Below are 24,829 nucleotides of genomic sequence, written 5' to 3' on the forward strand. Positions count from 1 at the left end.
CAGGTTCAGGTGTGAGTTGCCAAGAACAGTATGGGCAGTTGTATTTAATTTCCCCCCTGAGCTTGATGAGCTGTTGCTTGTGCTGCAAGTGCTGTGCTGACAGAAGCTCTGTAGGTGTGAGATTGGTTTGGACCAGCTGTTTCCCGTCCCAGTTCAGCACTGATGGGCACTGAAACATTTTTCAGTGGACGGGTAGAGTACCTGCCTGCATCCAGCTCAGCTGGGTCCCACGGCCCGTTTGAATCAGTTTTTATACTTGTGTTTAAGAACTTGTGAACAGAGTAATAATGAGAACCCCCAGAACCCAAAAGAGGTAGTGAGGTACAGACAGATGTTGGTAAATGCAGTTATTTACCAGCCTGCATTGCCCGTGGAGCTGCTTAGCTGTGGAGCCTCAGTAGCTAGGACTTGTATCCTTCAGCTTCAATTCACACGGGTACAAAATCCCCAAAGCCGTGTCCCTGCTCCCACATCTCCCCAGGGATGAGAAGGTAAAGTAACTCCTCTCCCTGAGCACAAATGGATTCTGACAGCAGAGTTGTGGGTCCTGCCCCCTCTGGGCTGGGGTTATGACTCTGGTACTGATTTACAGGTTTTAAAGCCCCCAGGCCAGCTGGTCCTGTTCTCTCCCTCCCCACCCCGGTCCTGCTCAAAAGAACAGGAGTGGTGGCTGTGGTGCTGGTACCAACACTTTGCCTGACACAGTAAAGAAACCAAAAAAATACCTGGAAGAGTTTAAAAAGCTTTTAATGGACTGTAAGACACTAGTAAAAGAAAAATCTTGTAGGAAAGATGCACTGTAGTCATTTATTGATTGCTTTCCAGGAAATTCAGAATTTTTCTAATAGGAGCAAATTCATTTGCAGTGAAGACTGCTTTGTTGCCTCCAACACCTCAGAGGCTGCTCCCTCCTTCCCCCCCGGCCCAGCCCCGAGTTACAAATACCTGTAGGGTCAGACAGGAAACGGAGGGTACAGAGCACAGGGACAGCACTTGGCTCCAGGGGTCAGTAAAAGAAGCAGCGCGGGTTAGCACGGGCACGATCCAGGACAGACAATGCGAGGGAGGGAGAGGCTGGGCGCCGGCAGCGCGGGGCTGCGGCCAGCCCACCGCTCTTCTACAGCTTGATCTGCTTGGAAAACGGGACATTCAACTCTGTCGGCATCCCAGGGCCTGCAGCAGCCACGTCTTACCTGCTTGAGGACACTGACAACCCCACAGGAGGTGCGTGGGGGGGATTTCGTTAGTGGCACTTGCCGTTCAGTACCGTCCATCGCCAGCAATGGCAGCTCCCAGCGCCAGTCCCGAAACCAGTGTGCAAAAACACCAGAGACAAAGGTTTTTGCCAGAGGTTTCAGTGCTGGGGGAACTTGAGTTTTTATTTAAACCCCTTCCCCAAAACCTGGTACTTTCTGGTTGTGATTCCATCAGGTTCAGGGCCCTCAGCTCTATGTCAACAGCTGCAGTTGCAAATGACACCAGGTCTCTTTCTGAATTTTCATCCCCTCTCCCCCACCCTTACACAGGGCTGTGATTCCCTCCTCTCTCCCCTTAGCTCAGCCCTCATTTGCTGCGTTCCCACCTCTCCGAGGCACTGGGGTTTCCACTGCAATGGAAGTTTGTGCGCTTTTTTAAAGATCAAGCCCTCACTCTTTGGATACAGTATCCCAAGTCACTCAGCTGCAAGCAGAGCAGAGGTGGAACAGTGAATATCATATATATATATATATCTATATATATATATCTATATATATATATCTATCTATATCTTTACTTTGAAAATTAGAATGTGAATGTTACAAAACCCCACTGAATTGCCAAACTGCCAACCAAACATAGAAAAAAATGGTTAAAGGAATCCCATGGCTATATCCTGATGTAGAAAATGCTGTACATCCCCCACTTCCACATGTCACAAGCTTCAGTCATCTCAGCGACACAAATATGGCTGTTTTAGCACAATCTTGAATAGTGACTGGGGGGAAATCAATCTTTTGGCTTGGAATCCACGTTTTACAAGAACGCGGAGCAGCGATGGGGCTGGTTCTTGACTGGTTTAGCAAAGCAGTGTCCTTAGTCAACATAAAAATGACCTGAGAAATGTTACATTCCTCCAGACAGTTCATTTGGAATTCATATGTACAAAGTAGAAATAACTGCTGCGCACACACACGACACGGACACACACACGGCAGGAGGGCCCCGCGCGCCAGGACGGGTCTGTGCTGCCTCCGGCCACTTCCCCTCGCGTGGCAGACACAAGCCTGGGCAGACAGATTACATTGCTCAGATTAGTTCTTTGCATTGTGTATTAATTGTACCAGTGCAATAACATTGTCAAAAAGGAGGAGCTGCTCCGAGGGCAGCTAAGGCCCTGGGCCAGATTCAGAAAAGGGTGGTTTAAACTTTTTTTTTCTTTTTTTTTTTCTTTTTTTTTTTTTTTTTTTTTAAAGCGAGGTACACGTTAAGCAGAGCTCTGTGTTAAGGGGATGGCAGTGGAAGGCATGCTCGGCTCAGCCTCTTTCTCCTCCACGGCTTTGTCCTCTGCTTCCAGCTGTTCCCCACTTTTCATGCTTTCCTGGAGCTGCTGGCGTCGCTGCACCTCGGCTTTAAGGTTCTCCAAGTCTTTTTGGCTGAAGGGGAAAGCAGCAAGGGGAGCAGACATTAGGCTGGCTGGCTGTGGGAACGGTGAAGCACCAGGACAAGGCCACGTTCAACAGGGGAAACACTCCTTGCACCTCCCTCCCCCACAGCTCAGCCATGCCTGAGCACAGCCAGGGCCCAGTTAGCTGGCTGAGTTTGAACAAAGAGGCACCAGGATCTGCTCCCTCAGCGGGGCTGGGGCAGAGCAGGGGGGTTCATCTCTCTGATGGCCAGGCAGCCTCCAGCTGCTGATGCTGCATTTTTACCACCAATCATTATTTACAGCCTTAGAACAACAGTCTTGGCTCAGGTCATCTATTTCCACCATCATCCCAATCAAATTTTCAACTAGAAGTAAAAAAGACAACTCATAATAATTAAAAAAAAAAAAAGTAATCTAAAACAAATCCTGGGGAGCTATTTCTGCTCTCTTGTGAACTAAGACAATACAGACTTGATTTCTAAAGGCATAACCCAGAAGAATCACTGTACCTTAGTGGAATGAAGAGAATTCCATTGATAATGTTCAGCTGCTCCAGGACACTGGCCATACTGGGAGCTGTGAACTACAGGGCAAGGGAAGAGAAGTTTTAGGAGTCAAAACCTAGAGAGGACTCTGAACTACTAAGCACATCCCTTTACCAAAGGCTGCGTCCTGGCAACATTTGTAAAATGGATATACAGAGATGGGCAGTAAAATAGCATCATTTACAATATCTACATCTGTATATCCATAAGCTGAAAAGCCCTCTCTAGAGCTTCCCACCAGTCCCTGCAGGGATCGACTGCTGAACCCTGCAGGACTTCAGTTAAATACATCGTGGTGGTGGGTTTTCTACCTTCCTTTAAGTATTTTAACAACGGTAAACCCTTTAGTGCTGGTTTTATGGGTTTGAGCCTCTTCATTGGCCACAATTCCCTGGACTTTTATTTGATCCAAGGTCCTTGTACACCCTTCATTGCCATGAACTCCTCAGGTCTGTTACCAGCTCTCCACAGGGAGAACACCCACACACAGAGCACTGTCCCAGTCTGTCCTCCCTGCAGCTGGAACCCTCTTTCCCAATCTGCTGGGGTAGAGCCTGGCAGGCAGAGCACGCACGGCTCAGGCTGGGTGCTCTGCCAGGGGTGGAGGCAGGCAGGGGCAGCTGGGTTTGGCCCAGGAGGGCCAGTCATTGCTGCTCCATGTAAGGTAAGACAGCCCATCTGTGCTCCCTGCCCAGCCACCCCAACCACAACATCCCTGGAAGGAGAACAAAGCCTCTGGTAAAAGATGAGAGCATTTTTGAGGATGAGGAAACCGAAGTACTTCTGGGTTGAGCAACTTGCTACCTGGCAGTGAGTCAGCAGCAAGGCAGGGTTGTGTGCAGGTGTGCCAGGCTCTCACCCCAGGAGCTGTCCCTGCACCCCGCAATGCTGTGCCCCATCCACACAGACGACACCACGCTGTGTCTGAGCCACTGCCTCAGCAAGGGCTTCTGCTTGGGAAGGGACAACTGCTACCCCCTCCTGACAGTCCATGTCCCTCAGCGGCAGCTGGCCGCAGCGTGCTGCTGGCACAGCACAGTCCCCGGTGCCCCGGGTTACCTTCAGTGGCATGATGTTGGCGTTGGAGCCGTTCTTGTAGATCTCGTTCATTGTGCGCTGCAGAGCCACCGCTTGCTGTGTCAGGTATTTCAAGTACTCGGAGCTCTCTTTGGTCTTTTCATGGTGTTCACCGAGCTGATGAGAAACGGGAAATAAAAAAAGGTTCAACATCATAAGTGAGAGCAGGACCCAACCTAGGGAACACACCTGGGTGCTGCCAGCTCAGCATCCCTACAGGAACTCAGCGGAATGGATTTTACCTGCCTTGGCACTCAAAAACCAGCAAAACAGTTCCTCTGGGAGCCTTCTTATCAACATTTCACATTTTCATCAAGTGGGAGCATATTTGCTGGGTGAGCAGCATTCCCTGCACTGGGCTCTTCTTTCAGGAGCAGCATCCTAGCATGCCCCCCACCTGGACCAGTATTCCAGCATTCCCCGCACTGGGCTGTGCCCTCAGCCAGCTCAGCTGAGTCACCGCGTGCAGACGTGCTCAGACAGCCCCGGGCTGGGGCAGGAGTTTCACTGAGCAGCAGCTGGGCTGAGAGCTCACTACCAAACCAGTTTGGAGCTGGTATTTAAAGACTAGTGGCACAAAACATGGGAAGAGACCAGTTTTATCCGAGCCCCACCAGAACACGGCACCGTGCCACAACAGAAGTGCTTGTCCAGCCATGGGTAGAGCACAGACACATTTGCAGGAAGCTGAGCAAAGACTCCTGGCACAGCAGTGGGCAGTTACTGCAAGGGCAGCCGTTTCGCCCTGGCCCTACAAGGACTCCCTGGCATCGGCTCAGAGCTGTTTGTCTGGGGAGGAAAGGCCTCCCCAAGGGCCAGGCTGGGCACTGGTTTGCAGTGGAACTGCTCAGTTCTGGCCCTGCAGTGACAGCTCACAAGCGCACAGTGGGGCCACTCATCACCTGATTCTTGTAGATGGTGTAGCCTTCCTTCTCATGCTGCAGAGCCGACCGGAACTCTGCTTTGCTCTCGTACACTCGGGCAACCAGGTGGTGGCTGAGGGAAGGAAAAGGGTTGAGTCACTTCTCTGAAGAAACATTTCTGTGCTGCAGCAAACATGACTGTGCCATCACAGGCTCTGGGCTGAAAGTCTTAACACGAGTGTGAAAGAAGACTGAAAGCAGCACCCTGGGAGTTACTTCTTCCCAGCCCAGCTGAGGATTCAAATACTACACTCACTAGGCTGGGTTTTAGTTGGAATGCTGAGAAGTGACCTACAGAGGTAAAGACTAAGCTGGGCATCTTTTGTCCTGCATCCAGGAAAGCTGAAGGCCACAGCAGTGAACCGACGGGAGAGGCACATCCATGGGGATACCTTGGGGCTGGATTTATTAACTGGAGAGGAAAGCTGCAGCCCTAAGCCCTCAGGCAGAGCCAGGCCTGAGTCCCCTGGGCTCTCAACAGCTGAGAGAGCTGACTTGCCTTGGACTGTCGGCTTTGGTGCTTCTGGAATGAAAAAGAAATTGCTCAGTTTGGCAGTGTTTCTCTGTGGGAGGGGATGGGTCTCTCCAAGCATCCCAGTGCCAGTGAGGGATAGCTGAAGACTCTCTGGAACCTGCACATTCAGGTCACAAGCACTGGAAAACAAGGCCGGCTCTTGCAGGTGTTTAATCAGGTTGATTTGCAGCCTGATGGAGAACAGATGGCTGCGATGTGGCAGCCAGAACTGGGAGTGGGCCATGCCTGGCTGACGGAGCCAGTTCTGCACTGAAGGAGAGAGGGCACCCAGCACTGCAGCAGCGGGCACTGGGAGCAGACCCTACAGGTGTCACCAGTCCCAAACTCCCTTGGGAACAGACAGAGAAGGCACTCAGGGTTTTTATTCAAATACAGGGCTTTATGGCAAAGGATAACAGCGCATTAAATCATTCTCAAAGATCCCTCCCTGAGGGCTGGAACAATTAAACATGAGCATTCAACACACTGTCCCTGTCTCCCAGTGTAATTCCCTTACAGGATCTCCACCCTTTGCTCTCCACATACATTTTTCTGTTTAGAGTCCACAGGGATCAGAGTGATCTTGACAGATTTTCTGAGCAAGCAGCACCACAGTAGATCCCACAATTAACCTTAAGAACAATGTATCTCCATCTTCTGAAATAACAAACTGGGATACTGCACCAGGACCTTGGCTCTGGGACAAGACTGAGTATCGAGTTCTCAAGCCCAAACCCTCCCACTGCTCTGACAGCAGTGACCCAGCCCAGCACCGCACCCTGCTCACCTCAGTGCAACCTTCAAAGACTTGGAGCCGTGGTACTTGGAGCTGATGGCCAAGGCGTTCTCCAGGAACCGGAGGGACAGGTCGTACTCCATGACCCCATGGAGCACCAGGCCAATGTTGTTCTGTACAGAGAAGCCAAGCAGGCATTGGGAAAGACACATTGGCACTAGAGTTCCTGCTCTGTGGACAGGGGGACCACACAGATGTGTCACTGCCAGAAGGGCTGCAGGCCCTGGCCACGTCCCTGCAGCAGTAACACATGACAGGGACCACTGTCCCCCACGGGAGCTTGGCCCAAACGACCCAGGCACGAGGGAGGTAACAAGCTCTCCAATTTATGCCAGCCCAACAAGAACATAATAAACAAAGTTTTCCTAAGGATTATAGGTGCTCAAACCCCACCCTGCAGTATCCCAGTGCAGAGCTCAGCACAGAGGCTGACCCTCCCAGCTGACCCTCCTTTTTTCCTTCATCTGACGGCACCAACCAGTAACAACCCAGGGAGGAAAAGCACTGCCTAAACGTTTGTTTTTAACAGCCATCATGTGGGCATCTCAAAGGCCAAGAGGTTTCCCAGAGATTAGGAACTTGAAGACTCTTAAACAAACCACTTACATCTAAGAGTGCCATCTCTGGGTGATCCTCCCCAAATACCAACAGCATGAGGTAGCGTGCACGGTACAGCAGGTTCAGTGCTGTCGAGAGTTGGCTGTTTGCAAAGCAGTAGAGAGCCAGGTGCATCTAGGGCAAGAGAAGGGGCCCAGCATTAGTGTAAAGGAAAACTAATCTCTCCACTCCTTTCCTGAGCTGCACACGAATAACGAGTCTTCCTCACTGGTGAAAGAAGGACTTCAGCCACTTTGAAAAGTCCAGTCTGCTGGCTGCTGCACGGCCCCACTGAGGTGTCCCTGAGGACACAGCACTGAGGAAGCTGTGTGTTTTATTTCGGTTTCTCTTAACAGCCCTTGCAGAATATTTCCAACCTGACTTTCATATGTGTGTAATATTCTGACTGTGTTTTGGGGGGTCTTTCCTCTTTTTGTTTCTGACATAAGCCCAGGGCCAAAGCCAGGAGAATTAATATATCTAAATAAAGATGCAGCAGACAAACACTTGAAACCTAGGTTAAGCAGGACAAACAGTGAGCGTGTGGGACACACTCAGCTTTTCACTTTGCACGACCATAAGAGATGATGAAGTGGAGAATTCTGGAAAGAAAGCCGCAGAAGAGAGGAAAATGCAACTGTTTTCCAGCTGCAGCCAGACCGCTGAGGTGCTGCTGCTCCCCCAGCTCCCCATACTCACATATTCTTGGATGGTGTTGGGATGTTCGATGCCCAGGACCCTCTCGCTCATTAGCACCGCTTTCTGCTGATTGCTTAAGGCCTGACGAGAACAGAACAGAACCCAGGGCAAGTCACACCACGCTGTGAGCTTGAGCAAGCGTGGGGAAGGAATGAGAGCACTGAGGAGATCCCCTCGGAGCCCCTGCTCACCTCTGAGTAATCTCCCATGATATAGTTGAGCCGAGCTAGCAGCCTCAGGCAGGCACAGATTTCTACATGCATAGCACCATACACATTGTTGAACAGGTTTAAGGCTTCATTGATGAGCTCACAGCCCTCCTTCAAGAAACCTGAAAAGAACATAAATCCATATATAGATATATATATATATATATAGATATATATATATATATGAAATAACCCCTAACACTGCTGGAGACAGGAAGTGAGACCAGCAGTGGGATACACAGCCCTGGGGGAAGGAAATCACTGCCCGGACCCATCCCTGCTCACTGCTGGTGGCTTTATAGCAGGAGCATTCCAGATGCTCTTGGAGACCAGGATTCTCTACTGGGGTTGGCAGGGGTGTCCAGGTGGCCATGCCCCACACACCCTACTCCTCCCAATATCAGTGAACATCTGAGAGACAGAGGCACGCGGGCTCTGTACCTTGCTGAACTTTTGCTTGCCCGCTCTGGAAGAAGTGGAAAGCATCGGAGGCTTTGGGGTTTACGTGCTTCACTACAGGGAAGATGTTAAGAATATCTTCTTCTGTGAAAGTGGGCTTGTGCCTGTTGTCGAAGTTGTACTCCTTCAGCAGGATCTGGAGGGACCAAAAAGAGCGGAGGGCACAGTTACCACTTCCACGGGCACTTGGCAAGGAAAGGGGCAAAATTCTAAATGTGGATTCACAGTCAAAACATCTCCTGTACCATGACCTGGGACAGAACTCTCCAGGGCGGTCAGGTGTCGGTGTGCACCACCACCTGTACATGGCAAAATGGCACCGTGGTGACAACACTGAACCCGTGACAGAAGAGCTCATCCCGTTGTTGTCCCACAGCCCATGGAGGAGCAAGAAGGCAGTGCAACTGTACTGAGGCTGGCTGTTCTTCCAAGGGACATGCCAGCAAGTTTGCCCTAAGAGGGAACTGGATTAGAAATCTCTTTCTCAGAGCTGGGACCTGTGTTCCAACATGAACAGCACAAAGACCTCTCGGGGCTCATGCTGTGTCTGCAAAACACATTGCACTTACTCTTCATGTTCCTCAGTACAGAACACGACGGCAAGGGAGGGAGTATGTGGATCTTACCTGGACTCCAGTTTTGAGGGAGATTTCACGGAGCAGGGTGATCTTCTGTAGATTATACACTTCCGCTGCCTGGTCAGCATTCTCACTGCAAGAAGCACACACAAGCTTTCCATTAAAGATCTTTCTAAATCCCTCAAGGGTACAAATTTTATTCAAACAGAAAACAAATCAAAAAGGGAGGTCCCATTAAAGAACAAGAGCTACTGAAGTTTGGTGAATGCAGGGACAAGCCAGGATCATCTGCTCCACTTACCATTCAAGACTGAAATCAAAATAGTTCTTTGCTTCTGAACAAATATTCTTCCATAGCTCCTGAGGGGTCATGCTGGCCCATGCAGTGTTATCAGCATTTCCAAGGTTCCTGTTTTTCCTTTTCTTATTCTTCTTCTTGGAGACCAGCTCATCAGCTGGGAGATGGGCAATGGGATTTGGGAAGGAGCTCAGGAAACAATTGAGGAAGTGGCTGATGGCAGCGGATAAACCTGACAGCTCCACACCCTACGGTGAGACACCAGAGTCAGTCAGGAGAGACACCTGCATCCCACAGCACTGCTCCCACCCCGAGCCTCACACACATCCCGTCCTACAGAAACGGGGATCCTCCACGAGAGGGACAGGAAGGCAGTATTTATGTACAAGTGGCACTCACTAGCACAGACAGTTATGTTGATGTAGGATTAAGTATATGCCTACACACATAAACGTGCAGTTACATTTCGGGCTGCTGCCTGGGACAGAGAAAGCAGAGAGTGCAAAGAAGACTCTGGCACTGGAACCAAGCCAAGTGCATTGCTAGGCAGTGTGTGAACAGGTACAAGGAAATGCAGTGTTGAGCCAATTAAAAAGGCTTCTTAGAGGGGCAAAAGCAACACCGTTTAGGAGGAAAAGGTATTACAAGGAAAACAAGCTGTGATTTCACTTTTAAAAGCCTCCTACATAATGAGTGAGAATATGGGGAAGAAAAGCATGAATGATTGCTCTCTGAGGAAGCTTTCTTCAAGTGGGAACTTGTTTTCCCTTACATACAGGCCCGTACCATTTCAGTGCTAATGGGCTTGTACTTCTCATTGCCACACAAGCCCCAGGAACTGCCTAATGAGAGGAGAACCCCAAACTGCTCTGTTTGTGGAAAAAAGTCATTAGAGGGAGGACACACGAGGCAAGAGGTCAGACTGCAGGTCATACCTGGAGGTACGTCTTGAAGATGTGTTTGGCTGATCGAGTGATCAATTCGCTGATTCCAATTTTCTGCCCAAAGGAGTAAAGAACAGACTGAATCCATTGGCACGAAAATGGAAAAATACGCGGGGCTTTTGAAACGGTCTTTTAGCACGATCTGCAGAAGGTGCACTACTTGCAGCACAGAGCTGCAAAAGCATTTGACAGCCCTCCAGGAGCCAGTGAGGAGCTGCTGGCACCTCTGTGCCTGGTGCCCACAAGCCACGGGCGCGGCTCAGCACAGCTCCAGCAGCGCTTCAGGGGCCGCCACATCCCAGCCCCTGCCTGCTCCTGGGCAGCCACACTCACAACGCTTCAGAGTTTGATCCAAAGCCCAGATGTGTCTTAGAGGCTTAAAAAATGCATGGCTGAAAATCCAACTGTGTTACTCACTATTACATTTGGGAATCCCTGAAGCAATTCCCTACCCTAAAGATACTCACAGTTCCTAACATTATGGAAGCCATTAAGGATTTGGAAAAAAACCCTCCCCAGCCACCACTTAGAGGTCCTCCTCCCCTGCTTTCAGAGAGAACAACCGGCCAAGTGGGAATCTCCTCGGGACAAACAATGCCAGAGTGGTTTGAACTGTCTGATGTTAAGCCTGATGCTTACGAAGATGTGATCCAGCTGTGCCCGGCCGGGGGTCTTGGTGATGAAGTTGATCACTTTGCCCAGGTAACGCATGTTGATGCCCCTCTGGTGCATGGCCTCAGCCAAGGTGGCCCCATCCATCGGAAGCACCGTGTGATCCAAGCAGTCCTTGACCTGCAGGGTATGCACAGATTTTAGCTACCAAGGACAAACGTGAAGGAAAGATTTTCCATTAAAGACCCCAAAAAACCCACGCCAGGAGGCAGGACAGGCATTCCCTGATGCCACTGCAGACACCTCGTTACCTGGGGCTGAGGGTCACCCTGAAAGCAGGCACTGACCCCAAACAAGATTCTTGGTGGGTAACACCTGCTGTAACACCAGGGACCACCACGGTAACAGACAGGGGGACACCTGCAGCAGCCAGCCCAGTCTGAGCCAGGTCCTTGCCACTGGGGCCAGTTTCACTCCTCTGTCTCAGCAGGGAAGGAGCAGTACTACACTCTGATCTCAGAGGCAAAACAATTCCTACTTGTGCAAGTAGCAGGCTGACCCTTTTTTAAGGACCTCACAGTCACTAATTGCCATTTCCAATTAAAAGAGTACGTGCAGCTGTGCACACAGAGCTGATAAGGACAAATGGCACTTGCATGTTAAAGTTGTGTTGCAGTGCTGATAAACAGTTGTTTAATTCATGTCATGGACTAACACCAGCTCCTCTCTGATATGCACAGGACTGCCTGCTACAGCAGCTGGTCTGCAACCTGCTCTCACACAGGCCTGTGCAGTGTTTTGGGTTTATATACTGGAGTATGAACCACTTTGTAATCAACAAACCTTTTCTGACTCACTCACCTCCTTTTTTATTTGAAGACTGAATAGCTGCTTCTGAAGGTTGTGCTGCCTACAGAATTAGTGGATTTAGAATTCAGAAGAAACTTTCCAACAAGGAAAACCCTCTCCTACACATGACCAACAACTTCTAGACCTGTTGGAGTAGAGCTCATGAGTTCTCCCCTGCCAGTTCCAGTGCCTGCTCTGACAGCTGCATTTGCCATCAATTCAGCAAGTGTCCCAGGAAGGGAGAAACTGGGATTTCTCATCTGGCCAGGTGCATGGGTAACATCCAAAATGCTTAAGACTTACAGAAGGAGTTTTTAATGACTGCTATTAGTAAAAACAATTTCCCAGTTTACTTCAAATTATTAGTCACCGACTGAGTCACAGCCAAGGTCAGCTAAAACAATAAGCTGTGAAGGATGCCCAGGGCTTGGGAGGATGACTTACGTGGTCTCTATTGTCCCAAACTCTTAGCAATAGCTTTAATTACCAGTGCCAAATTTTTTTGTTGGACTGAGGTGAGAAAATTGTGCCATGATGTAAGATGGGAAATGGAAAACCCCTCGTGCCTTGCACGCAATGCTCGTGCTGTTCCCTGTGGTCCCCCACCAGTGCCAGAGCCTGCAGCTGCTCAGGTGCAGCGGGTGTCCAGAGGTCACCAGTGCCACTGCTTGCTCAGAGCAGCCAAGCTGCGAGGGCAGCATCACTGCTGGCTCTGGCTTCCTTACCAAGCCTGGGATCTGGCACGACAGCAGGAATGCAGCAGCATCCTTCAGCAGCTGCTTCTGATCTTGCACCTCCTCTTTGCTCGACTCAGGGAAGCGAACACCTGGGAGAGGAAAAAAAAAACACCGACCATAGCAACTCACAGAAACAAGTCCTCTACACAAAGTACATAGTAACAACAGGCTAAAAGTTAAGACTAATTGTCTTCCTGGAATTAAAGATGCTTCAAAAACTTATCTCAGACTATACATGTTTAGATGGGAAGAGCATTGGCTGCTGTGTTCAGGCAGTGGCTTGGCTCTTCAGTCTCAATGCTTTGGCCATTCCCCTGCGATGTGCCCGCACACTGTCCCAGTACTCACCCCCAGAAACACTCTGGTAGCTTCTTCTCTATTTCCCAGTAAAAGATACTGCTCTAAGTAATGGAAATTCACGTGTGATGCCTGTGCCTGACGTCTGCATGTGAAAGGGCACTGTGACTGCTCACTGAAGTGTTACTAAAACAAACCCCGCCCTTCACTGAGGTCCCAACATCAGTCGTTCAACTACAAGTGTTATTTTTTGTGTAAACTACTACATGAGGATCAAATCTGATTTTTTTTCCTCCCTCTGCTTCTTTTCACGTGGTCTCACGGCTGGGATGCTGGAGAAGCACAGGAGGATTCTTGGCACAGCCCGCAGCCCTCCCCCGAGCGCGCGGCGGGAGACGCTCCCGCCTGCACTTGGCAGCTGCAGCACTGCAATCCACTGCTGCTTCCTCCCTTCTGCATCTCTGTGCTTCACAGAGAGCCCTGCACCATGCCCAGCCAAACAAAAGCCAGCAACAGCCTTGGCTACAGAGCAGTTTTTGTCTGCAGCTGGCTGGACACAGCCGCCCTCTGAAGGGCTGGTCCCAGCTCTGGGTACACATACCTGGTGAGAAAATATCTGGGTTAAACCGAATATCAAATGATGTGTCACTAATGGAGCCTACAGCCTTGCAAGCATTCCGAATCACCTCCCTGCTTTTGGGATCCACTGGAGCAGGAAGAAAAACAGAATAAAAATAAATGTGGAGTTCAACAAATTACAGACCTAGCTATTAAATAAAGTTTTGTTACTAAAAATAGCAGTGATGGCACATTCTGAAGAAATCCATTACAAAAACAATCAATTGTAAAGGAGAACGGCTTTGAAGTCTGAATAGGAGCACATAAGATGACCCAAAAACCCCATGGACGTCCCCATCTGCAAGCACAGGCACTCAGAAATCCAAGCCTGGTGTTCCCAAAGGCGCCCGTGCTGGCCCCCTGCCCGGCCCCAGCGCTCCCCTGCACTCCACAGGCCAGGCAGGCTGGGCTCTTGCTCCCAGGGAAGAGCTGAGGGGCCGGTGGCCTTGCTGGGTTCAGACACCTCACCCACCCTGCCCCCAGGGGCGTCATTCATCAGGGTGTGAGCAGCTCTAACAAAGAGGCCAGGCAGCATAGACAGGCGGCCAGTGCTTGTCCTGCTGCACCACCATCAATCACCCCAACCACCCCCAGCCTGGCGCTGCTCCCACCCGTGCCAGCCCACCAGGCCTGCACGGAGCCGGTGCGGAGGGTGCAATACCTGTTCCGTCGTCAGACGCGATGGTCTCAGCGAGCTCCTTCACCTGATCAAGCCCAGTCACGCCATCATCTATTTTGCCATCCTCTGACTCAGGCCTCTCGCTCTCCGCGGCGCCATTCTCTGCAGAGGCACCATTTTCCAGCGCAGCTGAGTTCTCCTGCTTGTTGGCTTTCTGCTGCATCAGCTGCAGCGCAGCCAGCTTCATGAATAAGAGATACCTGCAGCAAAGGGAAAGGGCAATTCAGCACAGCAGAATCCCAGAGCACCACACGTCTGGAATGTGTCCCACTCCCTGAGCTCTCCTGCCTTGCCAGCGCCAGGTGACCCAAACATCCCACCACAAACATGCCTACAGCAGTATCCACAGGATTCTTTCCAGCCTCTAGAAACAAAAGTGACATTCAGGACGTTGGGGAAGCCTTAAAAAGACGCATAAATCCTTCCCATTCCCTAGTCATCAAGTGGAAAGGATACCTGCAGAGAAAGAACTTCTAAATGTTTGGACAGGAATCAACAATAACAGATCTGGACACTAAAACACAAGCCATCTCTTTCCCTGCCTCCAAATCCCTACTGTTCTCACCTCTTGTTAATTAAGTTCCTATAACTGCATTTACGCAGCCAGGCAATGGGGCAATTAGCTGCTCACTTCTGGGAGCTCTGCTGGGATGTTCCCAGGACAGTGCAGCAAGGTCCTGACTTGAACCATGAAGGGGGGAGCTCTGCTCACCTGTGTTCTACAAAGGCATCAACAAGCTCTTGCCGGAGACAGCAAAGCTTGTGTCTGTGCTGCTTGGGGAACCCCATTTTCTTACACTCCTCTGGCATCTCCTCCCCTTCAACAGGCAGGAAGTTTAGATCTGGAGGGAAAGTGCGTAGCAGGTCCAGGATGTAGTGACGCCCATCGTTGCCAATAATGCCTTTGCACTCTACTGAGGAGCACAGCTCCACCTCCTCATTCTTGTCGTTGAGAACTTTGTGCTTCTGGATCTTCAGCGGCCTGCTGGTCTTCTCCAGCAGCTCCAGGTACTTGGGATGTGACACAACTGTCTTGCCAAAGTCTATTGACCCATAGATGACACTCTGTTCCTGCTCCCTCTCCAAGATGCCAGGAATAATAGACTGAGCTGTCACCCTGTAACCTCTGTAATCCACCACGACAGTCCCCAGCGTGTACAGCCCTTCCACATCCACAGCATTGTAGGTCCGCACACCATTGAGATCGTTGGTAGGAGCTACATAAGCAGCAACGTCTCCCCCAAAGTCCTTGTAGTGGTCACGGACATCAAAGCCCAGGCTGAAGAAAATGTTGTTCCAGATGAACATCTGCATCTTGGTCTCCTCGCTGGGGTTGATGGCCATGACATTGCCATCGATGACAGCCATAGCACCTCGTGTTGCTGCTGCAGTGAAGTCACTGTGAACCTGGAGGCACACGGAGAGAAAGGGTCAGGGTGGGCCCCCACACTCTCAGCACCCTGCTCTCAAAGCTCCCTGCAAATTTTTCCTTTGCTCCTCCCCTCCCAACAGCCTTCCTGCAGGCAGGCTGAGAGCCTGGCTAGTGGCTTCAATACAAGCCCCAGGAGCCAGAACACGGGCAGCAGAGAAGGGGCTGTGTGAGGAGCTGCCTGCATATTCCAAAGATACCTTGAAAATGGCTCGTTCTCTCAGCAGCCTCTCAGGCAGGTTCTTGCGTGGCAGCTCCCGTGTGGTCTGCAGCTCCTCGTTCCAGTCTCTGGTCTGAAAGAAAGAAGGAAAGGCTTGTGGGATGCAATGCACTGTGTGGGAAGGGGCTGGCCAGGCAGCATTCCTGCTTCACAAGGCATTTTGGGAGAGAAGGGAGAGGAAGGGGCAAGAATTCAGGCTGCTGTGGAGCTCAGAGGAAGTGACTTAGCAGCAGGAACAAACACACCTCGAGAGTAGACTTTATTCAGCAGCAGTTTGGACAGATCCTGCATCAGCCCAGGCAGTGCAGGGCAGTGTCACTGAAGGGGCAGCACGGTGCAGGTGTCATTAGCCAGGGCTGTGGTCACACTGCAGGCACGTGCTGCCCACGGCTGGCCACTGCTGCCCTGCACCACTTTGTGCTAGAAAGCTGCAGCTGGAGCATTGGAGCAGTCTGCTCAGACACACAAGAGCCATTCCAGGCCTGACTGGCAGGAGGGAGTAGTCTGCCTCCTGTGCAGTGCACTCGTCAGACAAGGGACACAGAATTTATAAACATCTGAGCAGAAGCTGCTCCTCTCAGTCGCTTCTGTGCTCATGGAGCTGCAGCCTGAGCAGCACAGCCCCTGTAGTCAAGGGCCCTGTGAAGAACAAGGACTCCTGCAAGTTCTCCCTTGATGACCAAAACCTTCCCACAAATAACAGAGGTTACTTTTTGGAAGTTAACTTGTTCTTGGCACAGCTGGCAGCAAAATTCTTGCCAGCATCATCAGGCAAAGAGCAGTACCTGTCCAGGTATGTGCTCCTCATAGCCCAGTCTAGAAGTGTAGGCGTCCTCTGCCCGGACACAGTCCATGGCGTGTTCTGCTTGTGGAGCTGTCCAGCTGTACACTTGGAAAGGAGTGGCTATCCTCTCAAAGGGGTGTCTCTGAACCCTAGTTTGGGAGAAACAATTATATATTTATAAAGGAAGAATCCTTTCTATTCCAAGAGAATTTTCCCTGTGCTTTCACACTGGTCCTTCCAGGTCACGATGTAACAGCAGCCCACAGTGCGAACCCAAGCGCTGCCGAAGGTCTCTCGTGTAATCTGTCAGCTCTCAGCAGGGGCTGGGAGCTCATCTGTAGCTACTTCTAGCCCAAGAAGCAATAAAGTACAGTAATTTTTAAATGGCCAAATAGTCACAGTGGTGGCTGGAGGCTACTGCTAATTTCAGCCCTTTTCTAGTGTCACTTTCATCTCTTTAATGAAGCAGGAGCAGAGCTCCCAAAAGCCACACAATGTGCCTGTCAATCCACGCCCTGCTGAGCCAAGGCAGTTCATTAAGTGACTCTGAAGAATGACAGGCTTTTGCACAGGACCCACTGTCCTGGAGCAGAACAAATGGTCCCTGCAGCAAGGACGGGAGAATCAAACAATGCCTTATTGTTGTGTTATTATTATAGGATCTAGAGGAAATTACAGAATATTAACATGCACAGACATGTTTAAAATAACCAGCCTCTCTCCACTGTAAGCCTACACAAAGCCCTCTTATGTTACTTCCACTGATATTTATGCTTCAGACTCTTTTGTGGATCAGGGAGATCCTCAGGGTGCTGCCCTGTTGTTCAGTCAGGTGCTCTGTGGTCCTTGCAGCTTCCACTCGTGTGTCCCAACAACCCACAACTACACAAGCTCTGAGAAGCAGGCACTGCTGCACAGTGGCATCCAGCTCCCCAGAACCAGCTGAGCCTCCCCAGCTTCACATGGACTGCTCAAGGAGCTAGAGAGGAAGAAGCACTGCTACCGTTTCTTCTGCAGAGCAGAGAAGTTTTTTTTGAAGGTAGGGCTGATCTGGTTAAGTAGTTCCACCAAGGAATGACTGAGAAAACTGGGGTTTGCAGGTTTGGGATTGAAGTTGTATGCAGTAGACCTGCAAGAGGGAAAAAAAAAAAAAAGTCACAAGCCATTGTCAAACCTAAGACGTTTCACACCCCAGGAACATGGAACACGACTGAGAGCTCTTCACACATGCACAGTACCAAAGGCTGCACCACGTGCCCTTGCCTGCAAAATGGGAGAGCACAGGACTTAGCCAGTCTCCCCACATGAAACAGCCAGGAACCCTGTACCTGGCCCTGACAGTTTTTAATTTAGACCTTCTTCAGCCATTCCTGGCATCAGGAGAGACTTCTGTTTTTATAGCTGGGAAGGACTGATTTCACAGAACTTCCCAAACACACCAAAGGTGCCTTTGCTTAACAGAAAACTCCCTCAGTACAGCTGCTTCAACAGGTGCAGCCGCAACAGCCTCTCACAGTTATTAAAAAAAAAAACAAACAAAAAAAGAAATTATTTGTAGTCAAATCTGCACCCAGCTCAGGGAGTTCTGACAGGCTGTGCTTTTGCTTTAAGGCAAAATGAGATAGTTGCAATAGTCAGGGAGGAATTTCCTCCCAACTCAAAATGCACTAAATAGCTGATGACATTATGGGATGTTTAAACTTTCCCTAAAGCACCAGGCATTTAGCCACTGTGGAGAAGTGGTACCAGGCATAGCTGAACTGCCCAATCCCGTACAGCAACTCCCACAAACCCATGTGAGCAGCAAATTAAAATAGGCTGCTTCTGCCAAAGGGGAAAAAAAAAAGAGCTGCAACTGTTTGTTTGTGTTTGTTTGTGATTTGTTTTCCAGTTGGCTGCTGCAGGGCAGGACAGGGAGAATCTCAGTTACTCACTGATTCAAGTAAAATCCCCGTGTGGAGGCGGTGATGCTGACGTGCCGGTCCTCCACCGTGATGACGTACAAGTACATGAGGTCCCCGTGCATCTTGCGGTTCCCGGGTGGGGGGTTCCAGCCACTCATCGTCAACACCTTCAGGCACTGCAAAGGCTACAGCAGAACACAACAGAAGCAACTCCTGTCAGCAGGAATTAATGTCTTTGAGTTAGAGTCACTCAAACTCTACATGCCAGATCCCTTTTACCTGCTGCCCTTGCTCGGTTCCAGAAACAGAGCTTACAAACGCACCCGGCCTCCAGAGCACAGCTTCCTGAGCCCTCTCCAGTCCACTGGCTTGCCTCTCACACCGTGAGACATGGGTGAAAACAGACACCCTGGGCCTCTGGGCTGTACAGCCTATGGATTTCTTGCTGTACTTGTTTTCAAATGGCAGCTTCTAAACCAGAATCTGAGTGGGAGGGCATGGGAAAGCTAAGGGCAATCTGTAGTGACCTGCAGATCCTGTCTCCAGGATTTTGCAGAGGAATGCTGCTTTCCCTTCTCTGCCACGCATCCCAGCAAGCCTGGCCCTTCCACACCCTGCTGATGTCCAGACTCCATGTCCAGTGTTTTGCACACCAGCTCCTGGACTTTATTCTTTTGGCTAAGCAGTGCTATCCCAGCACTCGTTTAAGCACCAAGCAGAGCAAATCCCAAAGTCCACTTCAGCTCAGCTTTCAATCCCAGACCACCAGTTTGCTGTGAGGAACGTGCCAACAGCTGTTTCAATGACACAGGAGAACTCTACCTTCCAGTCTCTGTTCTGGGGCTGAAGGGCACACAAGGGCCTCTCTTTGCTACCTGGCAGGATATGTTCAGGAGGGGTGCAGTCAATTTGTTCCATTTCGGTACCTTTCTTCTTCCGTTTTCCACTGTCTAGAACAGACAGAGACATGAAGTCAGTTATGAGAAGTGCAGCATTTCTTCCTCCAATCAACATTCAAGGAGGGATGCAGAAGTGCTGCAAGTATTCTCTGCACTCCTAAATGTCACAGGAGAGCTGATTGTTGCTGTGTGTTCAACTAGGCAAGGAGTCAGGGAATGAAACCACTGACCAGACCAGAGCAGTGTTTTCGACCCGTACCTCCCAGGTCTCCTTCAGTGAAGACACTCAGGAAGGACAATGAGTTACAGTCCACACCATTGAAAGCATCTGATGGGTCAAGACTCTTCAGAAGGTCCCGAATGTGGCGTACATGTATCCTGGCTTCTCGCACTGTGTATGGCTCTGATGAGCAAAAAGCGAGGAAAGGAACTGGAATTAGACAGTTGCTTACTCCTTTAGCACACAGGTCTCAAAATGAACCACAGGAAAGAGCTGACAGGTGGCCAAAATCACTCCCTAAGAAAACCCCACTCCTTCCCTCCCAAGCTGGAAGGAACTTGCCTTCCACCACTTTCAGCAGTGAGCCCTCCTGCAGTCCTTCAATTGTCTTCAGCTCAGCAAAGTTATCCAGGACGTTGCCATCCAGCTGCAGGGAGAAGCAGGTCCGATGGCAGGTATCCTCACGGTCCATCAAAACTTGATGGATTTCTTGCACCATCTCTTGAGGAGAAACCTTAAGAAGGTAAGAACCCAGACAATTATTGTTTACCCTCCCATATGCTCTTGCCAAACTTGGCCCCTCAGCTGCAATATCAGAAACCTCTCAGACCTCTCTCTCCAGGCTTGGGAAGGCAGGCTCTACCTCCCTTCCCAGGAAGATCACCTCTGCTCCTGCTGGGAGGGCACTGTCACCTCTGGCAGGGTCAGCCACCTGAGTTCCACCCCACGGGGCTTGGCACCCGGAGATGTAACAGCCAGGCACTGCACCAAGCACTTGGCATGGGACAGAGGTGACAGAGGGCAGTGAAGGAATAGAAGGTGGTGGGGGAAACGGGGGGTTCTTCCCTGATCCATTCACACCACATTAATGGTGAGACCTTGAATGCTGCACATGGAAAACAGCCCAGTTCTTCCTCCTGATGCGTGGTGTGTCGGTGCCAGTGCCACACCTCCACTGGGCTCAGGCCAGGCCAGACCCACCCCGAGCACCGGGGCTGCTCCCCCACCTCCTGCTCTGCTCCAGCACCACTGACACTGCTGGAAAACCCGGAGGACTCGGGGTAGTTTACATAAGCTGCTGTAAACCACACGGCCTGCTATTATTAGCCTATTAAAACTAACAGCCAGGGGGATTTAAAGGAGACAAAAAGCCAGTCTGAGACGCAGCAGCTATTTCCACAGGGGATGGGATTTTGCTGCACTCTCTGCCAGTCGTTAGGAAATAAGAACTTCCCATTGTGTTTAGATTCCAGATGCCTCTCCCCAAAATTAGAGATACTTCATTCAAATAGTTTTTAGCGAAGCATCAAGCTAAATGGGACTATGAACGAGGCCTGTCAGAGCCCATCCTGACCTGGCAGCATGTCACTGTCCACATGACACGAGGCAGAGATCTCCATGCAGAGGGAAGAGGAGACTGCATCGTTCCCTTGGTCTTTAGGCTGGTGCTGGAGCTCCCTGAGCTGTGTTAGCACCTGTCACTGTACCAAACCCAGACTGGCCTGAAGCAGCAGCATGTCATAACTGCTGAGCGAGCAAGGGATTTTCCCTTCCTCACTCAGGCCCAGAAATCATGTTTTCACAACACTTCTTTGAAACAGCCTAGAAGTGGGAAGGGCATCTTCCCAGCGCTCAGCTCCATATCCAAGCTCCTCTGTGATGGACAAAGGGCTACACCTCAGTGAGTTCTCCTTCCCCTTGCTCCACACCTGGGATCCAGAAGGAAACACCCTCCCTGTCCCTGCAATGCCTGGGATAGGCAGCCTCTTGCTCACGTCTCTTCTTCCTTCGTTTCTCTCAAGGCACTGGCCAGGCAGCCTCCTGCACCCTCCATCCTTTGCTGCCTCCTTCCCCACTTAGTCCTGGTCAGAAGATGGACAGGTCAGGGAGCTGCGGGCAGCCTGAAGGTACTGTCCAGACTGTGGGGGCCAACAGGGGCCTTCCCAGGCACTGCCTCCTTCCCTGCCTGCCTGGCTGAAAGGATCTGACTCAAATACTCCCCCACCACCTCTGCCCCCTTCCCCAGCTGGCGAGGGCAGGTACCTGCAGGGAAAAGGGCTCTATCCCTGGTGCACAGATCTTGACAGTAAATCCCGTGTCCTGTATCACGATGACTTCCTGGTCGTTCCCATCTTCTCCCGGGTCAGCCTCCTCGTGGCCATTCTGCTTGGCGTCCTTCTCGCCCTTGAGGCTGTCATGTGGGCCGCTGCCATTCATCAGTGCCACGCCAGACTGGTGCTCTGGGCAGGAAGAGAGGGGTTTAGACAAGGTCCTCCCCAATGGGCTGCACACACTGGCTTGGACACTGGGAGGCCCGAGCCAACCAGGGGCTAAAAGGCAGGAAGGGTTTTATTCTGCACTTGCTGTTTACTAGACAGAGGTGTGCCAGGCCCTTCCCTCCCTTTCCTCAGAGCATAATTAAGGTGCTCTCGCTCGCCTGCGGTGTTTGCATCTTCCACAAACCATGTGCAGAGAGGGGAGGGAAGGAGAGCAGGAAGGATGGGTCAGTGTACACCACACTGAGCCATCTTAAGAAGCCTCTTAATTAAAAAAAAAAGGGTGTGTGGTGGTTTGCGGCCTGGAGGCAGCTGTAACCTCTGCACCAACACGTTGAGGAGCAGAGAGGGAGAGGGAGGCGAGCGGCACCGCTGCGCATCACGTGGGAGCCCGGTTACTCCACAGGCACACAAACAGCTCCCACGGCCCTGCCGCAGCTGGCCACCCTCCGCATTTCCAAAATACTCTGCAGAGATCCCGTGGTGCCAGGGCGAAGCTTTGCCTAAGCAATTGTATGCAAGAAAATGGTGACGGCATTTTAAGTGCTCGTTTAGACAGAGGCGTCACAGGGCCGGGGAGCTCCCTGCACCCACCGTGCCGCTCTGCAATGGTTTGTTCTCTCTTCCAATGACGTGGATCCTGTCAGAGAGCTGGTAAGATCTAGGAAGCTGCCAGTCTCCCAGAGGAGCCTACATGCTCTGAACCAGGCTGGGGACCACACTAGAGAGGACTGAGGGGCTGCCAGGAGAAGCTGGAAGAGTGGAAAGAGCTGCTGATGGCAACCCTGAGAGACAGCAGAGTAGCCCTTGCCTGCAGCCTGCCAGGCCGGTGCCCCAAGGACACCACCCCAGCCCACACACCCGGGGCAGTGGGTGCTGGAGAAGAGCAGGGATCGTGTCCCTTAGGCTGTGCTCCTCAGCTGGACCCCCAAGGTCACACGCAGCAGCTGCAGCTTGGTGCTCTCAGGCACCCACTTGCAGGCAGCACAGATGGAGCAGGCGGGGCGCTTTCCCAGGCAGCAGAAACAGCCTTTCTGAAAGGCTGCACAGGGTCAGCACAGCTCCAAGCCAGGATAAAGCCTCGAGACTGCAGCCCTGCAGCCGGCTCCATCTGGCAGGTGTCTCTCCTCGTCCTCACCTCCCAGCAAGGCACCAGTCCCCCCTCCAGGGGAAATGGCAGCTCAGCCTCCCCACCTCACAGACTGGCGCTGTGGCTTGAGGACCTACAGCTGTCACAGCCAGTTCTTCCCCATCAGCCCCAACTGCTCCTGCAGCCCAGAAGCCATCCAGCCTTCACCATAACCCAGAACAAGGGGTGGCAACACCACATTCCCCTGCACGCCTCTGGAGCACAACAGGAGGCCGCAGCAACAAGCCGTGCAAAGGCACCCCCGGAGGGTCATGTCCCTGCCCCAGCTGACGACTGCCAACAGCAAACCCTCAGAGAAGACTGTCAGAGATGACTTAGGACGCGGTGAAAGGGTAAAAAATGCAATGGGAGCACACCCATTCCAAAAGGCAGCAGGTAGCAGAGCTACCTCACACAGCCTCGGCTGCCTTCAGCAGTTCAGCAGCTGCTGCTCATGTTCCCTGTCACTGTGCATATGTCCCCAGCACTTGCTGCTCATTTCTTTGACAGATGAAGCCATGGGCAAGTCAGACGGGAGGCCTGGCTCTGGCTCCAGCGAGCTGCTGTCATGCTAGAAAGGAGGAGGAAAAGCTCCATGCAAGAGTGCCTCAAGAGATGTGGTTTCAGAAAAACCACACCATGCCCAAAGGGCTGGGGAGAGCCCCTCGTCACACCCTACAGCCAGCACAGCCATGCTCCTGGGCTGCCTGAACACGTGGGGATCTGGAGGGAGTGCAGACAAGCCACCACGGAAATGCTACACCTGGGGCTACCGCTACTGCAGCCAGGGTGACCTGCCAGGTGCCCGGGCCAGGCCTGGCCCAGCCCCTGCCCACCCAAGCAGGGCAGGATCACTGAACTTCTGTTCCTGCTGTGGCAGCCAGAAAGGAGGCGGAATCCGGCCGAAAGGGAGGCTGGCACTGCACCCCATGCACACACCGCTCTGGAGCCCAGCAAGCACCTTCAGCAGCAAAGCGAGACAGGAAAACCTGAACTCAGCAAGGGAAAGTCACCAGTGAGGACCACACTTCTGCTTTTCACTATGCCGTGGTGTAAGATCCCCAAACTACCTAGTGTTTCGGAAATCAGAATAGTGTTCCTTGTCTGTAGAAATGCATGTTCACACCTTCCATCCCTCTTTTCCATACTTGAGTGAAGGCAGGGCCAGCACAGCTGTGCACTTTCCAACAAGAGACATGTAGTGGCAACACCTTCCCGTCTCCTTATGCCAGAGGATCCAGCTCCAGCCAGCACAGTCTCAATTTTAGAAACAAAAGTTAAGTCTGGGCTGAGAAAGATCTGCTCTGCAGCAGGACAACCCTCGGATGTGAGCCAGGCAAGGCTTTCCAGAGGGGTTCTGCACAGAATGGGTACGTTTCAAGGAAGCGTGGAGGCCGTGCTGCCTGCTGGGTGCTGACTCACCTCATGTGCTCCCCGAGGGAAGCAGAGCTGCACCCACCTGCCTTAAAGTGGGTCACCGGTTCCTCCCACCCGCTGCAGCCCGACTGCGCCGCGGCCTCAGCAGTGCCGGCGCAGAGGGAGCACATCATGGGGCACTCGTGGACTCCACAGGATTTCAGCCCACTTGTGACAGTAGGAGGAGGCCCAGGAACACCTTAAAGACACCTGCAGAGACCTCTCTCCTGCTCCTTGCTCTCGCTGCCAGCCGCAAACAGGCTGGCGGCCGTGTCTGGCTGAGGGAAGGCGTCTGAGTCACAGGGAAGCGGCTCCACCCGCTCCGGGGGCAAGCCCGGCCGCCCCTCCCGCCCGCCTCAGTCAGCCTCGAGACACACGCTTCGGCCCCGACCGACGGCCGCGACCTCTGGCCTCCCTGCCATCCGCAGGGACGTGCCTGTGTCCCAGCCAGGACCCTCCTCCCGCACTCCACCCGCAGCTCGTCCCGCAGGTGTG

At 51.8% G+C, this 24,829-nt stretch overlaps 1 protein-coding gene across 2 annotated transcripts in view; it reads right to left on the reverse strand.

Moving 5' to 3' along the window:
- Positions 1-729: 729 nt before the first annotated feature.
- CLUH (clustered mitochondria homolog) overlaps positions 730-24,829 on the reverse strand; it is a 31,993-nt gene continuing 7,893 nt past the window's right edge. For both annotated transcript variants that reach the window (XM_066201683.1, XM_066201682.1), the window contains exons 2-26: positions 21,557-21,753; positions 19,856-20,027; positions 19,553-19,696; positions 19,217-19,344; positions 18,425-18,579; positions 17,494-17,619; positions 16,492-16,639; positions 15,687-15,779; positions 14,770-15,464; positions 14,040-14,257; positions 13,362-13,466; positions 12,452-12,552; positions 10,905-11,057; positions 10,257-10,319; positions 9,325-9,569; positions 9,072-9,156; positions 8,428-8,581; positions 7,969-8,108; positions 7,778-7,858; positions 7,088-7,213; positions 6,473-6,594; positions 5,151-5,244; positions 4,231-4,365; positions 3,136-3,209; positions 730-2,633 (exon numbers count right to left, since the gene is read on the reverse strand). In XM_066201683.1, coding sequence (XP_066057780.1) covers positions 2,465-2,633; positions 3,136-3,209; positions 4,231-4,365; positions 5,151-5,244; positions 6,473-6,594; positions 7,088-7,213; positions 7,778-7,858; positions 7,969-8,108; positions 8,428-8,581; positions 9,072-9,156; positions 9,325-9,569; positions 10,257-10,319; positions 10,905-11,057; positions 12,452-12,552; positions 13,362-13,466; positions 14,040-14,257; positions 14,770-15,464; positions 15,687-15,779; positions 16,492-16,639; positions 17,494-17,619; positions 18,425-18,579; positions 19,217-19,344; positions 19,553-19,696; positions 19,856-20,027; positions 21,557-21,753 — 3,923 coding nt within the window. In that variant the 3' untranslated portion in view covers positions 730-2,464. The remainder of the gene's footprint in view (positions 2,634-3,135; positions 3,210-4,230; positions 4,366-5,150; positions 5,245-6,472; positions 6,595-7,087; positions 7,214-7,777; positions 7,859-7,968; positions 8,109-8,427; positions 8,582-9,071; positions 9,157-9,324; positions 9,570-10,256; positions 10,320-10,904; positions 11,058-12,451; positions 12,553-13,361; positions 13,467-14,039; positions 14,258-14,769; positions 15,465-15,686; positions 15,780-16,491; positions 16,640-17,493; positions 17,620-18,424; positions 18,580-19,216; positions 19,345-19,552; positions 19,697-19,855; positions 20,028-21,556; positions 21,754-24,829) is intronic.

Source organism: Chamaea fasciata, unplaced genomic scaffold, assembly GCF_029207755.1.
Source record: "Chamaea fasciata isolate MVZ Bird 193981 ecotype frontalis unplaced genomic scaffold, bChaFas1.0.hap1 SCAF_21, whole genome shotgun sequence".
NCBI classification, from domain to species: domain Eukaryota; kingdom Metazoa; phylum Chordata; class Aves; order Passeriformes; family Sylviidae; genus Chamaea; species Chamaea fasciata.